Raw genomic sequence first — 18,067 nt, 5'->3', positions numbered from 1 at the left:
TGGTGTGAGCAGATCTTTAGAACAGTTTCTGAAATACCACCCTATATTCTTTCCCCCAGGTTACATAAACGCTAGGTATGGGCCATACTTAATTCGAATGTTAAGACTAGGGCTAACTCCAGACAGTGTCAACATTTGAAAACTTGGACACTTCGGTGTTGGGCGCAGTGTGTGTGTGTGTGTGTGTGTGTGTGTGTGTGTGTGTGTGTGTGTGTGTGTGTGTGTGTTTGGTACAGGGGCGGTTTTTCAGGTGAAGTAGGTGAAGTGCCACTTCACCACTTATTTTTACCATAATGAATTACTTAAATTTATTTTTCTTAAGACATTTGTTGGTTTTACGGAAAGAAAATGTTTATTGTACGACATTTGGAGCACCAAGAGCTCGCATCACTTGATGAGAACCAGGGGAACTCACGAAAGCGCCGGCTGTCGGCCACAGTACGGCGCGTGAGACTGAGTGAAGACGAGAGATTCCGCAGCTGGCTCTACCTCCCAAGTGCTCCTTCCTAGCGCTTGGCCTTGGCGGTTGCCATGACAACCGTGACGTCACCCGCGTACTTTCCACATAGTAGAATGTGCAAGTGAAGTTGTCGGAGGATCGGAATGTTTCGTCTTCCGTGCGTCATCCTGTGTGAAGTACGAGTACTTACGTATCATGCTTCATTCGTAGTCTGGTGCTGTTTTATTTACACATGTATTCTATTTATGACATAGTGTGTATTTTATTATAAACACAATTTTTACGTTGGAGAAACGAAGATCAGAATGAAGTTCTAAGTTTTGATCGCCGTACTGAATCACTGCAGATTTGTGCTACAAAAGTGAAACATTCTGGTAAATTTTACAATCTTAGTTTCAAACGATCGTGGTTTAAGGAATTTCCATGGTTGTGCTCCTCTCCAGCTCTACAGAAGTTGTTTTGTTGGGCCTGCTTGCCTTTTATCAATAAAAATAACGTTTGGAATAAAGGATTTTCAGCCCTTTTGAACATAACACGTTCTTCACATAAGCACTCAAGACTCTGCAGAACATATAATATGGCACCTTGATTTGAAGACATTGGAAACAAACCAAAATACGATCTCTGATGTCCTAAAGGAAAATGCCAGACTGTATATTGTAACTGTACAAATGTACATTTAAATAGGCTTTTCCTTCAGTTGGTAATTGATGCAGTGCTCTATTTAAGTAAGCAAGAACTAGCTTTTCGTGGTCATGACGAAACATTAAATTCAACAAATCGTGGTCACGTGCTGGACCCTCCACCAGTCACAAGTACAAGGTACGAGTACAAAACAACCAAAAACACGTAATTCCTATCGCCTCTGTGGTGTAGTGGTTAGTGTGATTAGCTGCCACCCCGGAGGCCCGGGTTCGATTCCCGACTCTGCCACGAAATTTGAAGTGGTACGAGGGCTGAAACGGGGTCCACTCAGCCCATCCCTGTTTAGCATAGGTGAGGCCGCCGGGGCGAGGTACTGGTCATTCTCCCCAGTTGTATCCCCGACCCAATGTCTCACGCTCCAGGACACTTCCCTTGGGCGGTAGAGGTGGGATCCCTCGCTGAGTCCGAGGGAAAAACCAACCCTGGAGGGTAAGCAAATAAAGAAATAAACAAGTTCCTAAACCTGTCGCTCGAAACCGAACGGGTTATAGCTCTTCATACTTCACAGCCACGAGCCGCCACTGGTTTGGTATAGCTTCCTCGATACTTGTACGTCCTTTCATGCGTTCTTTATTATTCAGAAAGCTGAAAACAGCCTATCGCTATCAACTAGTCAGAAGATAGTTGAGGTGAAAAACTTAAGTGGGCAGTCTTATATAGTGATGCAGCCAATAACATTAGCAATCAACACAAACTCAAAAAAGTCCATATTGATTCCATTTGTCAACAAATGACAACTCTCGCGCTGGACGCACGTGGTATAACGTTCGCAGCCCGCTAGACTGCCGTGACTTCAACCTTCTACTTAACCCGTTGATTTGTTAAATGTACAGCTCTAAAAATGTTTCAAAAATTTGTACTCAATTAAATGTATTTGATAAACATACAGCGGTTTTAGTAGCTGATGGTGTGATTGTAGCTTTAAGAGGAAGTTACAACTGTGAAACATCCGCCTTCATAGCATAACTGTTAGCTATTACTATAATAGTTGCTGTCGTCGGAGGGCTGGCCGGTACTGCCAAGAGATATAAGAATAGGGGGTTGGTATGGCGTTAAAATAGCACGTGCAGCTCCCTTCCAGTGCGACTATCTTGAGTTGCACCACTTGGGGACGAGGACAAGAGTTTTGTCAGACTCCATGGCTAGAGTCCCAAGTCGGGGCTTTTAACGTTAATTACCGGTACTTGATTATTCTGGCTCGGAAGTTGGGTGTTGGTGCAGTCTTCAACATTTAATGAGTCTTAGGTAAGGCCCTATCCTCGCAGACAGGCAGGTCGTCCGTAGGACGTCCTCTCGGACTGCACCAGACCCCTCCGAAAGCAATAATAAAATTATTGATGCTAATGAGAGAATGGGGAAGACGCCCGATCTTCACAGCATGAAGCCATCGACAAAAGAAAGGGAAGGGCCTCGAATGAGTTAAAAATGAGGCTCCCTAGGCCTTGCAAACCTAATAACGTCGGGGTCGGACGAGAGCGAGAATTGACCAGGGTGGCCAGATGTGAAAGATAAGCGAGGAGACCAACACAAGAGGAAGCAATGCCAGATTCGGATAGAGAAACCGTGGTTGCCAATCCCTGCTCTCAAATCTAGTGCCCCAGGTTCCCCATTTAGTAGCCACTTACGAGAGACGGAGGATGTCATGGGTGTATCATACCGCTCCATCCAGTTTATTTTGCACCTATAGATTCAGTATTCGGAAGACCCGAAGAAATCGTACCCCCCCCCCCTCCCGAATAATTCCTGATTCCGATTGATTCCTTCGTTTCAAGGAAAGTCATGGGAGAGCGCTATCGTAGATGCTTTCGTGATCGTCCTTTAAATGGAGACGGAACTGATTACTGTATAGCATAGGTAGCGATAGATTGATATATCTTCAAGCACGGGGTGATAAAGTTCAGTTTCTCTGCTAATCCGCCATCTGCGCAACTCTGAATAGAATTTGTAATGATCTTACGTCAGAGGTACGAGTTGGTAGCTCTGGAAGGCAGGCGAAACTAAAATAATGAAATATAAATATTAAACACTGACTACAAAGGTCCCTGAGAAACATACACTTGCTATATAAAAAGTATTGGAACACCGTGTTTTTTACCCAAAATATGTGTATACAGGAAACGTGAAAGAAAATAACATGTGTAGCCCTTAATATAATGCACAACCAAACAACGCACTGCCATCACAATAGCATGTAGTTACAAAAGGACATCCACTTAAATACTGCAGAACAAGTATTGGCACAGTATATTACTACACACAGTAGGTGTTCGTGCGTACGTGTCAATATAGTGTATGCAAGCCATTAGAGCGAATGACAGCCTCCAGACGTTTCGGCATTGAATGCAGAAACTTCAGTCGTTTCAGATGCAATTACCGACCATCTATCTTCAGTTCTTTACCAGACGGGCGGTGCTTGGCCTTTTCTCTTCCAAGATGATCCCACACTTGCTCGAGGCTCTGTGGTGGAGTAGGGGGCATTGTACAGTAACCAGTCTAGAGTTTTTAAAGCAGTGTTTGGGGTCGCTATCCTGCTGGAAATAGAAGACCAGCATGTGTACTCTGTTGGATGAATTATCCCGCAACACACCCATGTATTTGTGCTAATCCATATGGCCTTCAATAAAGGCCAGCTTTCCAACTCCCGAGGATGTCATACACCCTCAAACAATATGTCCACCACCATGCTTTACTGTTGGCACTGTGTGTTGTTGGTGTAATTCAGTGTTAGGTTTTCGCCACACTTTCTTACGTGCGTCAGAACCAAACAGGTTGAACTTCCACTCGTCTGAGAATGACAGTGTCCCAGAATTCCAGCGGTTTTCCATAATACTCCTTGGCAAACGAAAGGAGTTTCTTCCTATTTACTTCCGAGATATATGGTATCTTTGGTGGGGATCTGCCATGTATATCAGCGCTGTGCAAGATATTCCCTACTATCTTGTTTTGTTAGATGTTGTGACGTCCGCAGGTAACGAGGCAGCACTTCTTCTCGAATCTTTTTGGACTAAACGTACGATGCGCAGTCTCGCTGTGTGAGTATTCGTGGGCGACCTGACGTTTTTCTGTAGATCCATGCTCCTTATATTCGCGTATAGTAGATCGCACAGTGGAAAAAGTGATAAGCATTCTACCGATCTCTTTCTGTAACTTCTGCCTTGTGAGTGCAATAACACAATGTTCTCTCGATCGACGGATGGATGTTCTCCTTTCTTTGGCTCCATGTTGTCGGTACCATACTGTGCACTACCACATCCAGTCAGACTGACTGGTAAACAAGCCTTCGTGACGATACACATGGATCTTGTTCCATGCTTTTCACACCACCGAGGCGTACGAGGACTCCACTGTGCCAATAATTACTTAACTGTTCTAATACTGTATTTTCCTTTCGAAATCGCTCGTAGATTGTGTCCCTGCACAATATCGTACGTAATATTGTGTATCTACCGTATCTCTATCTCCGTGTATATCTTGCATGCCACATTGTCATTCGTTGCTCCCAATAGTACAACATAGGGTGTACCAATACTTTTTGTAGCAAGTATACATGATCCTGAACTGTACGAAAGTTCGAACAGTAGCCTACCTATATTGAAAATAGCCATGTAATTGGATGTATAATACATTCATAGTCTGTGTTTGGTACCGTACTGTAAACCAATTGCCATAGAGGCCATGGAGGCCCTTGGAAGAGTGGAAGTTAGATTTCCAATAGTCTTAAACTCGGCACTAAGTGAGATTGTGGCCAGCCTCCTTTGCTCCCAAGAACTAACCTGGTACTCATGTTTGAAGACTGAGTGAACTTCAGGGTCATGTATAGTACGCGCATCTTTTACTTATAAATGGACACCCTAGTGCTGAATTGGTCGACCTCGATTATCTTCGAGATTCGTATTGGCAACCTTTGAAACACAAACCATGAATCGCTTATGCATCACTGTGCAACATCTGGTGTACACTTTACGTAGTAGTACTGTTGTTTACACAGCAAAGCCAAACTATAAAATTCGTGCTAGGAACAAGATTTGCATCGAGAATTGTTATATAATGTGTGTGTGTGACATTGTTGGCTTATGATAAAAGTTTAGAAAATTCATATCGATCAATAATATTATCGATTCACTTCAGATTTCATTTCCATTCAGTTGGCAGTATTACTGGAACCGGGAGAGCTCCCTCCTTACTCCTCAGCCCCAGACAAAAATCTATCGTTATAAGGTGCGCGTGCTATACACATGCAGAAGTGGAAATTTTGTTTCTTAAAAGGTCATACTTTCTGCACTTTCAGAGACTGTCGCATTACCAAAAAACCAATGCCTGCCTGGCTCCAAGTAGCCTACGCAGTGGCCTCCACGGAATGCACTAGTCATGCGTCTTGGTGGGTCTGCTATTTACCAACTGAAGAGCCCAACTTGGCACACTAGGATGAAACGCTGGCAACCAGGAATGAGTTAGCTGGAAAATTTATGATGTCCACTAACGGAACATTTATATTGGTATTATAATTGTCACTGCTAGGCACTTCGGTCAACCTGACGTTACGCTCATATACTTCACATGTTGGCACTGAGCAATTTTCACAAATATTCCTATCTCTTGGTTATTCAGGAAGGTTACTCTTGGATTTAAGTAATTCTTCAATGCTGAAATTATAAAATCATGCTAGGAAAGGTATATGTGATGACTCTTGCATTTATATTTTCTTTTCAATAATGGTCTCTGATATGGTACTACTTTAAGCAATTTGAGACTAATAGTTTGATAAAGATTCATTGTAGAGCATGTTTAAAATGGTTAATGTATGATTATCAAAATGTCAGTGGCTCATAAATATTAAAAATGTTTCTATGTTACTGTGGCCTTCAAAATTTTGTCTGTAATTTATATTTGATATGTTTCATGCAATTCTGGATGGTGTTGATATAGACAGAAATGGTAATTCAGTTCTACTTAATGTGTTTCAGTTCCTGGGCAACACAGAGGTGGACCAGCCCAAGGGCATCCTTGTAGTGAAGGAGAGTATTCGTAAACTTAAGTTCACACAGCAGCTGCGCAAAGCAGAGGGTAGCAAGACTCCAAAGGTGGAGCTGACAATCAGTATTGATGGAGTTGCAATTCAGGAACCAAAGACAAAGGTATTTCTGTTAACTGATAATTTTGACCACTGCAGTAGGTACTTCCCTGGGACTGGAAGTGTCTGTAATTAAAACACATATTACAGTATAGATATGTTGGAAGTTAGGAATATTTTGGGGACAGCTAAAAAGTAAGCATGTTATAAAGTTCTAAAATTTTAAGTCCAAAATTTTGAAAATATTGAATTTTAATATCTGGTTAGAGTAGAACCTAAACATCCCAAAAATCTGACATTGTGGGCAAGCCAAACAGAATCTGTGATAGCACAAAAAATAAAGTTCCCATTTTCAATGTCAAGAAAGTATTAAATCTCAGTGCTGTACCTAAGTACTAAAGCTAAAATAGCATTTAATGGAATTGAATTCAGATTATAATTAAGTCCAGTACAGTACAGTGCAGTATATTGTTGAGTTGGAAGATGCAAGCAAGAGACACACGGCAAATTCAACAATTTTACAAGAGATTAAAACCCTGCTTATTCCTGTAAAACATTTTCTGTATGGATAAAGTTACGGGTGCCAGTCTACATATTTTGATTTTGCTAAATCTGAATTGTGAGAGTTCCTGGAATAGGGAATTAAAATTCATATATTTTTACGATCCACATTACCTTTTATCAAATTAATTTCTGTGAGGGTCAGTTCTGCATAATTGTATCATTTGTTTTATGAATTTCTTAATGGGTTTCTTTCTTCACTGATCTTCACCCATTGTTGCTGATGTCAGAATGTTGCTCTTTCTGTTTTGATTTTGCTAGCCACTGCAAAAGGTCCCTGTAAAGATTCATACCCATCTGGAACATATTTTAACACTTTTTTTGTATAACTTTTTTTTCTCATCAGTTGAAATTTGTCCGTTGTATGAATGTTCAGTTGGAAGACTAATGATAGCATAAAACCAATTTCATGTTTTTTGCCTGTATTGAACTTAGTAATATTAGTTACAGTTTCTTGTTATTATATCCACCTGTTCAATACATAAAATGTTATTGTGTATAAAATTTTTAATGTCTTGAATAGGTGGATATAATAACAAGAAATTGTAACTAAGACTAATGATGACTCGAGCTTTGAACATATGGAGCATGAATGTATGCTTTTAGTCAATAACGGGCCTTGCTGTTGCCCTTCACATAGTCAAAAAATGGATGTTTAAATATGTTAATTGGAAACGATTCTTTTGCATTTTGACACATCTTCCATTCAACTCATCAGAAATACAGTTCTTTTCATAGTATGTTTCCCACCAACTCTAAAAGTTAAGGTGTGGTTTCCCATTTTCACACCAGGCGGCCACGGCCGCTTCCTTCCCACTCCTAGCCCTTCCTTGTCCCATCGTCGCCATAAGACCTATCTGTGTTGGTGCGACGTAAAGCAACTAGCAAAAAAAAAAAAAAAAAGTTAAGGATCATTTCGGAGTGCATATAGATTGTAGCAAATCTGTCAGCACTTGATCAGAGTATATGATCACCTTGCCTAATAAGTCTTTGTTATTTGTCCAAATTCCCTAGTGCACGACAAAATGAGGACAAGGAAATAAAATATAATGGTTTTGAAAATGTATTTACCAGTTTGGGTAATCAGGAATCTTAGTACTGTGTGGTTTTTGTTTTGACCCGAACATTTGTCACTAAATAGTATTAAACTCATAACATTAGTTTTGTAATGCTCAGTATAACTTCAAGTGAGGTATGTACATTCTCTTTAACAAGTTCCAATCGTGCACACAAAATGTATAAACCCCCAAGGTGTTTCTTCACTCACTCACTCACTGTTTAATTAGTCTTTTTTTTTTTTTTTTTTAAACAGCGAATCATGCACCAGTATCCTTTGCATCGGATCTCCTACTGCGCTGATGACAAAGGAGAGAAACGGTTCTTCTCCTTCATTGCCAAAGAAGCAGACTCGGAGAGCCACAATTGCTTCGTGTTTGTTAGCGACAAGCTGGTAAGTGCGCTCAGTGTTGCTCAAGTCATAGTTCTACCTACTGTTCTGAAAGAGTATGGATTCTCCAACTTGCCGGATGATACCAGACATGCCTTTCCATACCTTTGCCATAGTGTCTACCAAAGTGACATGCCAAATGATCTAGTAGCAATATGGCAGATGAATAATAGTGGTGTAGTTTGTATAGGACTGAGTACTCATGAGTGATCAGTCATTAACCAGCAATGTGTCTTCCTCACAGAAAGATATTCTGGCATTAGTAAATTTAATTCATGTTTAACATCAATGGTAATAGGCGAGTTAGAGTACATTTTTATGCATGTAAATATTATTTCTTTGATATGTTCAAAAGATTGAGTTCTGTCTGCAAGTAATTTAAAATTTTACAAAATTAACAAGGAGATGGGTAACTATCCAAATATTTCTTTACATGAGTGACAAAATTTAAGTCTGAATAGTCTTTAATTATACAGAGATTTATAGAAACAAATGAGAAATCATCTTGGCTAGCCACTAAAATGGATGTAACTTGTGTCGTAACTTGGAGCTGGCTGCTTTCCTCTGCCAGTGTGGCATATCATTAGTCACTGTCATGTCTTACTGGTCTAATGGGCAATGGTGCATTTGTTTATATTGGTTTAACCTCAAGTTGCAAGATCTTGCAACTTACCAGGTTATGAACCATACCTCATACAAAGTTAATTTGGTAGGCTAACATGGATAGACGTGTGATTTTGGGGGGCCATGCTTTGTGTATTAAGACACGATCAAAATTGTGTAAAGAAATTATTCCTGATCCTTCAAGTTTAGATGCTATCTAACTCATTAAAAGTAAATAGCCAAGCAATGCATATATGTCAAAGTTAATAAGCTCTATTCTTAGTGACTCTCTTAATGTAGCACTTCACATATTAACATTAATCGCTCTACTGCTCTTGCAGGCAGAGGAGATAACCTTGACCATAGGTCAAGCATTCGATCTTGCGTATCGGAGATTCATGGAGACTTCGGGTAAGGACCTAGAGGTGCAACGCAGACTCATACTGCTGCAGCAGAAGGTGAAGAGGCTGGAAGGAGAAAATGTTGTATTGCGCCAGCGGCTCACAGATGTTTCCCAGATTAAGGGACAGGTAAGCTTGAAGATATTCTCTTTTTTTAAACTTCACTATCTGGCATTGTGTTGCTTCTCCTACATGTATAATTATTGGCAAATGTTAACCCACAACTGGTACATCCAAAATATCTAACACATGAGGTACACCTGGTTCCACTGGGCCCATATAACCACTGGGAAAGATTTAAACATTATACACTTAATGGTATTTATTAACTTCCAGAATATATGTTCATTACTTAGTTATCTTCTACAGAAATTATATGAAAAGGCAATTAAGAATGTAAAATGTAAAATTTGCAAAACATATATATACAATATTATTTAGTCAAACAGTTAAAAATGTTCATTTAAACACAATAAGTAGTTCTTTAAAGATATACATCAGATGTACTGTTCAACTTCAGTATAAAAATGTCTGCGATTATTTCTTAAGAGTGATTAAACTCTATTGTCTTAAGCAAACATTATACTCAAAAATAATAATGATAGTGATGACAACCTGCTATTTATGTCAGGAATATATTTAAGCCATCACACACCCATCATATGTGGAAGAACCTCAAAAGGCAATATTACTGGTCCAATTCACTTCAGAGGAATAAGAGACTCAGCTAGGTAGGTAGTCAATAAGTCACTGTCACTTCTACTTATGCCATTGATATTATGGTTTTGTGGTTCATTTAGAGCATCTATAATGCTTTCCTTAATAATTTTTCTGCCAACTAGTGGAACAAAACAAAACAAAAAACAAAAAATGAAATTGGTGTTAATAAAAATATCACTGAAGGTGCACATGGTTCCTCAGGACATAACCACTGTTCTATAAGCAAAACTAACAGACTCCTGCCCAGTAGTGTTCCAGACTGAAAGGCAAGTGATAGGAGACTACAGGAAGGTGCAGGACAGTGCTATCACACATTCTGGCACTGATAAAAATACATTTTGCTACGGTCCCTAGGACCCAGGTGTACCAGTTGCAGGTCAGGTATTTGATGTATACTTGGCTATTAGTACATTGAAAGTTTCTTAATTCAGAACACAGGTGGCTTTCTTGGGAAAATGTTGCTCACAAAACTAAAAAAATGACTCGCATACCGGTACCAGTAATTATTTCTAAACTAATTTTGTCACTTTGTTTATGAAGTTAAATGGCAGCATTATGTTGTCTCTCAGATATTTATTTTTATAAATTAGGTAGTTTTCTTTCTTCAGGGTTCTTTGACTTAAGTGCTTCCAAACTTGAGGGATATTGCCGAATAGGCTACAATTAGAGATTGGCTCTAAAAAAATCAGTTCCTTTCTCAATTCAGTTGGTTTATGAAAAATCACAGGTTCTGAATTTTTTAAAGTGGTTTTTGAGTCTTGAAACTAGAAAACTGAAACTTAAAAATAAAGGACTAGTTGTTGTGATCCACATAAAGCTGATGATCAAGCAAACCACCCATTAATAGTTTCAAAAAATATAATAGCCATTTAACTAATGGAAGATGTATAACCTTGAGACTGAAAATACTTTAGTTCTGTTTAAGTCCTATTTTAAACCATCTTAAATTGTGAAAATATATTCCTGTCTGCTGATTTAGCTGGCTCATGTAAAATATCATTCTCCCTAGGCGGATGTGGAAGAGTACATGGCCCGTAATGGTATCCAAGATCTGCTTGAAGTGCCATCGACTGTCACTAGTTCCAACACGACTTCCAACTCCCAGTCGTCACCAGAGTCGTCGTACACATCAGATATTCTCAATAGTTCACACACAACATCGCAGGGATCCAAAGTAAGTCTTACCCTTGTTTGATACTGAAAGAAAAATGACCAGTTAATGTTGTTACATTGCTGGTAATGAAATGAGGAAAAAGTTATTTTTATACTTATAACTGATGGATAACTAGTCTGCCATCTTTCTCAATGCAAGTTATATTCCTCTTCGACAGCCAAATAGCAGCATCCTCAAAATGGTTTTAAACATTTTAGCTGAGCTAAATAAAGAGTTTGCCATGACAGCTGTTTCTTATTTCCATTGCAGGTTGTGTAAGTTGTCTTTCACATTACAGGTTGCTGCATCAAATTCTAATGCAGTTGCTTAGAAAGTAAAATTTTCATCAGATCCCTTTCAGAACCACTGGCAGATAAACCTCTTTTCTGGGAAAAATTGTTGCTTTGGAAGCCCATAAAAATTCAGTAATTTTGACTTCGAAGACAGACCATTGATTCTTAAAAACATCAGAATTGCTATAAAAAGAAAAAAAAAAAGGAAAAAGATTTATTTTTCTAAGTAAACTTCCTTCTAAGCACCTTTAAATTAATTTTGGTAAATGTATCGTAAATGGCTTATCAGGTTCAATGGTTCACTGAAATGCTGTTGCTAAGAAGCCACTCGTGTCCCTGCTTATTTTCTGAAGGGTAATATCATGGATGATATTGGTGGTTGGCTTTCTTCTCTTACATCACAAGAAGTTCTAGCAAATGTAGCAAGGTGGTTTCTTCTGCTGAGAAAACCAGCAAAATCTTCTAAAATACCTCAAACCCGGGGACAGGTTTTCAGGTATAAGGAAACTGTTCTCTAAAATCAATGCAGAAATTGCTACAAAGTTCTGGCTCCTAAAATTCCCCTAATGCACTATACTTTTCTTAGCTCGCATTATCCTTCTCTCACACACCCGCACTTTCCTTCTCTCCAAATCTGCCTAGTACCAATAGAAAGAATGCAGGGTTCATCTGTTAACGCTTAAAAGTCTATTTACATACATTTGTGACTTACCAGTTCAGTTTAACTTCTCAGCAACAGCTGTACACACCTATCTATATTTCAGAACTGAAAGTTGGTTTTCGAGATTGCAAAGTTTACAGACACAGAATTAGTAGCAATTGTTAAATTCTGGATAAGGAGGAAGAACCACATCATGTGTTAGTTTCTTCCCCTTTAGAACATAAGCTACCGGGCGAGTTGGCCGTGCGCGTAGAGGCGCGCGGCTGTGAGCTTGCATCCGGGAGATAGTAGGTTCAAATCCCACTATCGGCAGCCCTGAAGATGGTTTTCTGTGGTTTCTCATTTTCACACCAGGCAAATGCTGGGGCTGTACCTTAATTAAGGCCACGGCCACTTCCTTCCAACTCCTAGGCCTTTCCTATCCCATCGTCGCCATAAGACCTATCTGTGTCGGTGCGACGTAAAGCCCCTAGCAAAAAAACAAAAAAAAAAACAAGACATAAGCTTACATCTCTCCCACATCTTCTCCCCTTCCTTTCCCTCACTCCTATATACCTACTGTATCCTGCATATTTTTTGAGGGAGATCTGACTTCATTCCTATTCTCAGTTTGAAGTCTAATTATCTCCCTCAAACTCTAACTCTTCCTTCATACAAATGGTATTTACACATCCTCTAAAATAAGTCATTAAATGAAATCTTCTTCCTGAGCTATCTCTTACTTAATCCCCATGATAAAAAGTTGTGCTACACTATTGTTAAAATACATTTCTCAAGAATTTCTGCATTGAAAACATTTCTTTATCAAATAAAAATATCAATAAGTGTTACAAAGCTCAGGGAGACTTAGTTCTTTCAGGAGCAAAAGGATCTTATGATGAACATGAGCCATACTTAAATTCCTTAAACATTATAGTATTATTGCTGTTTTTCAATCACTTGGATATTTTTCACTAGCTTCAGTAATTAACATACGGTACTTGATTACTTCTTCCCCCCCACCCCCCCTTCTGATTCTTCCTGAAATCCAACTTGAGTGTGCTGGACGAGCCTAATATCAAGAGTTGCTACTAGTAAAAGAACTTGCTGATACAGTACTACTATAGTGGAATACTCTGAATTGACCTTTTCACAGAGTGAGTTGGCCATGCAGTTAGTCGCACAGCTATGATCTTGCATTTGGGAGATAGTGGGTTCGAACCCCACTGTTGGCAGCCCTGAAAATGGTTTTCCATGTTTTCCCATTTTCAAACCAAGCAAATGCTGGGGCTGTACCTTAATTAAGGCAACAGCCATTTCCTTCCTACTCCTAGTGCTTTCCTATCCCATCATCGCCATAAGACCTATCTGTGTTGGTGAAACTTAAATGAAATTGTCAAGTCATCTAAGGATGGCTTATACAAGAAATATCCAATAGCTCTAATTATCCCATTTTATCCTTTCTGTTCTCTAATGAAGCTAGGTCCCACAGTTTTCTTAGACATTTTTATTGGGTGCTGTTTTAAAATTGTTTTACTCAATTTCACAGGGTGAAGAAATATTAAGACAAGCACACCATAATCGCATTCCACTTTGAACCTGAACTTATTCTGGTTTGAGAGTTTTCAGAACTTCAATATGTAGACACTGTAAAGCTGAACATTGTGAAATACATATCAGTTAAACATGTCATTATCGTGCAGTGTAGCTGAATGGCTAATGTTGTGTGCTTCTGAATTTTAAGATCTCTGGTTCTGTACAAATGTAAAAGTATAATTGGTGTTGATTTTACTTCCAAACAGTTCTTTTAATTTTTAGTGTGTGTGTGTGTGTGTGTAGTCTAACTTCATGACTTGCTTGCTGTAGGCTCGTCTTGCTCTCTTGATCATGATAGTGCATATCTATCGAGCATTTGGCTGTTGACTTTTCAACCTCTGCAAGAAATATTTCATTACTTCTGCTCTCCTGGCATTGTGATTTAAAGTAGGTACCAGCCTTGTTGTTGGCTGATAAGCTTCGATAGTTTTCAGTGCAACACCTAACTTTTTTGTGTTTAAGACATTTGCTTCAAAATAATGCTTTACTGTTTGTTGAATGGGATAATATTGCTGTAATAGAATTTAAAAGCAAATTTTCTTTGTTCACATGTTATATGCCATACAGTAATCTATATGTCCATTACGTATAGAAATGTAGGAACATTGAAAGGAACACATACTAGGAGAAATGCAATAACAGATCATTGTGGAAGGAGAAATAGAAAGAAAACATAAGGACAAGGAAAATCTCCAAATCTTTAGACACTGCCATCTTCAAATATAGGCTCTCCTTGGCAGTCAGTTATTCTATATACTTATCACCTTGGCCACTGATGAGCTTATTTCTTCTTTCCAGTGTCCTTAGGATGATATAAACACACATTAAGAGATTGTCTAGACAAGTTGCTCAGTATTTGACCACATGTATTCATCTTTATCATTTTGTCAGTCTCGTACGCTGAATGGTCAGCGTACTGGCCTTAGGTTCAGAGGGTCCCGGGTTCGATTCCCGGCCGGGTCGGGGATTTTAATCGCTTCTGGTTAATTCTTCTGGCCTGGCGACTGGGTGTTCATGTCCGTCCCAACACTAGTCATATTCACACAACACACTACACTACCAACCACAACAAACACACAATAGTGATTACATCCCTCCATTTTGGGTTGGCATCAGGAAGGGCATCAGGCCGTGAAACAGGGCCAAATCCACATGTGCGACGCAGTTGGCACCTGCAACCCCCCAGGTGTGGGAAAAGTGGTAGGAACAGAAGATTCATCTTTATTATTTTGTCTCTTCACATTTCTTGTTTATCCAGCTTTCTTCTTATACTACACTTCCCATATTGACTCGTGAGATTTGTTAGTTTGTCACATAAACACAGATAGTTATAGCTTTTTGTGTAGATATATCCTAATGTTGAATACTCTATTTAAAAATAAAACTCCTGCTACTGAAATTCACCAGGCATTAGCAATCATAGAGAAGTTTGCATGGATGCTATCATTGTTAAATGGGTGAAACTCTTCAAAGATGGCAACCCTAGCAGTTAGACGACTTGTAGTGTCTGACATTGAATTTCCTCCTCTGAATGAAACGTGGAGTTCACAACACCATTGTCACTGTGGGTATGATTGTAGAGATCTTAGATTAGTTTGATCTATGTTTCTTTATTTATGAATGTCTTGTTTGCAGGAAAACGGTAATCTATTAAACCTGAGTGGAGGGTCTGTAGCATCCAGCAATGGCTTCTCGAGTCCTCCATCGACTCAGTCTCAGCCACCACCTGTCCCACCTCGTGCCTTTGAGGCTTCAAACAAGCCTTTTGGAGATGATGATTTCATGAGGTAAAACTTGTTCCTTTTCTAAAAGACTGTTTTGACACCTTCCCTCAAATTAGGGTACTGTACGTTATGATAGTCAATATGTCAATCCTATATGATATATTGACAAAACTAACTACATTTGTCAATTGTTTGTTCTTTACCACTAAACTCTCCCAGACTAAAGAATAAAGCGTAAACCAAACCATGTGACTCACTGCTTCACACTTCTTTCCTTCATCTACCCAGTAAATGGTTAATTTCTATATGTCTTTTCTCAAAGTTTGAAATTTGAAGAATTGAATGAAGAAGAGTTTTAAGAATGGAAAATTATATTATTCTAAGATTCTGGCCAATATTTTAAACATCAGATTTCTGTTTGTTAAAATCCGTATTCATCTGGGAGTTGTCAGCCACAAGGAAGGTTACACGATTGTACGAATTCGAGTCGGTTCACTGCAGTGGCTGGTGTTGTAAAGCATAAGCGAGGGAAACTTTTGAAAAGTAGATGGAAGAAGATTGTCTTAAGTGTATTTAATAAGTTTACACATCCTGACAATCTGATTGACTGTATCTTGAAATTAACATTAGTTCACCACCGTGTTGATTTAATGTGTTTACAGTGCACAGAAAGAATCTTCTGCCACTAGTAGTGTTACCACACCATGGATTAACGAAGGGCATAGAACATCAGTCATGGCAAGACATTACCGTAAAGTTGGAACAGACCTTTCTTTCGGTTAGTCTTAAAAGGGGACCATCACTATGAAATAACTGATGTATTTAAATTGTGCTTTGAAATATTACCAAAACTGATCCCTAGCAGTGTTACCATGTTACATAATGTCCCTTATCACACCCTTCTGAATGATGTTCCTGGATGTCAATTAAATCAGCTTAATTTTCAAAGATCTTGTGCAGAATTTGACATTTGCCTTCTACTCTGAAGAGGATCAGTTAGTTTTCTTATAGGATAAAGCACTGTGAAAGAAAGTTGGAAGTGTTGAATGATTTGAAAGTTCAGGGTGTCAGTCAAATGGTGTAAAGTATTTCATTTCAAAAATAAAGATACAAAGCATTTCAGGTTTTCAATATTTGTTTTTGTTTGGCATAGACAGGATACATTGTAACTGTGGAATGTGTTCCTTCACTAACAAATTCATGGACAGGTGAGGAAAGCTAACTTAAGTTAATTGTAAGAATATTTTAAGGGCTTTAAGGGCTTGCTTATGTTGCCCAAATATGAAAAGAAAAATCTTGAATAAGTTAAGACATTAGTTTTCTTACGATTTAAAAATGGATCTATATCTTTATTCCTTATCCACCTGCTGAAAATCACTTGGAGGTTCTGACACTGGCTTTGTCATATTTTTGTGGTTCTTCTCTGAATGGCTGAATCCCTGGTATTTTCTCCCCCCTTTCCTCAAGTTGAGGCAGTAAAAATACAAATACAACAAAATGTGTGTTTATACCTTATGTGCAGTGAAGTGCCTGCAGTGGGGACAAAGTTGGAAGGACTGCTGCTGGATGAGTTGGAGGAAGACGATGACTTCAATCCTCGTGCCTATGAACCCAGCCCTGGCAATGGTGCAGCTAGTTCTGCCCTTTTTGCTGGTACTAATGGTTCAGCAAGCTCTCCCCCACCTCTCTGTAAGTATAATACCAAGATATTTAAAATAAGACAAGGGCCTAGTTTTCATGACTTACCAATCTTCAAAAGAGATACATATGACTGATGTTGTATATTACAGTATCTATTGCAGTGTCTATTGCATATCCTATGGAGTCTCTGTTGGTTCCAAACACATGCTGAGAATGATGACTGTTGCTTATATAGAAATAAAGAAGTTTATTTCAGAGATTTTATCCCATTTTGATATGTGTTTAAGACTGTTACAAATACAGTACCGGTACCTACGTAATAAAACAAGTGATGTGGGCTGAATTATTAATGAAAGTCTTAAAGTTGTTTTATATTGCACAGACACAGATAAATCTTATGGTGATGATGGGATAGGAAAGGGCTAGGAGTGAGAAGAAAGCAGTCTTGGCCTTACGTAAGGTACAGCCCCGGCATTTGTCTGGTGTGAAAATGCAAAAGCACCAAAAACCAATTTCAGGGCTGCCGACAGCAGGGTTTGAACCTGCTGTCTCCCGAATGCAAGTTTGCAGAAGTACACCCCTGACTGCATGAGAAACAATGTAATCTCCTTATAAAGGAGTTAAAGTTCATACTTATTTATTATTCGTGTTGGTAATTTTCATTGAGTGACGATAATAATTTAAAAAAAAATGCAGCAGGCCTCTTCTTCCTCTTCGACAATCGGCAGACAAATTATTCATATCTCTGACTTTAATGTCGTTACACCAGCTGTCATAGTTCAAGAAAAGATTCCTATAATTTAGGACAGATATAATTCAGATTACACTTCACTCAACATTGTATCAGAACTGAGAACACATTTGGCTTCAATTTCAGACATTCATGATTTCTCTCAAATCACACATCATTTACAGTACTCTCTGTTTTAGCTTGCAAATTAAGGGATTTTTAATGGAATCCAGAACAGAGAATGTTTCGTGTTCTATTTTCACTGTAGGGAATAGAAAAAATAGTAACTGGGTAATGGTTTCAATCTCCCCTTACCAGTATT

General features: G+C 38.8%; 1 protein-coding gene across 4 annotated transcripts in view; it reads left to right on the top strand.

The window, feature by feature from the left end:
- Positions 1-18,067, top strand: part of ced-6 (PTB domain-containing adapter protein ced-6) — a 352,928-nt gene that overhangs the window by 326,787 nt on the left and 8,074 nt on the right. For all 4 annotated transcript variants that reach the window (XM_067147219.2, XM_067147220.2, XM_067147216.2 and 1 more), the window contains exons 4-9: positions 6,130-6,300; positions 8,110-8,247; positions 9,189-9,377; positions 10,978-11,142; positions 15,286-15,437; positions 16,897-17,063. In XM_067147219.2, coding sequence (XP_067003320.2) covers positions 6,130-6,300; positions 8,110-8,247; positions 9,189-9,377; positions 10,978-11,142; positions 15,286-15,437; positions 16,897-17,063 — 982 coding nt within the window. The remainder of the gene's footprint in view (positions 1-6,129; positions 6,301-8,109; positions 8,248-9,188; positions 9,378-10,977; positions 11,143-15,285; positions 15,438-16,896; positions 17,064-18,067) is intronic.

The sequence above is a fragment of the Anabrus simplex genome, chromosome 5, assembly GCF_040414725.1.
Source record: "Anabrus simplex isolate iqAnaSimp1 chromosome 5, ASM4041472v1, whole genome shotgun sequence".
NCBI classification, from domain to species: Eukaryota; Metazoa; Arthropoda; class Insecta; order Orthoptera; family Tettigoniidae; genus Anabrus; species Anabrus simplex.
Note: the sequence above shows the minus strand (reverse complement) of the source record. Positions and strands in the feature narration are given on the sequence as shown.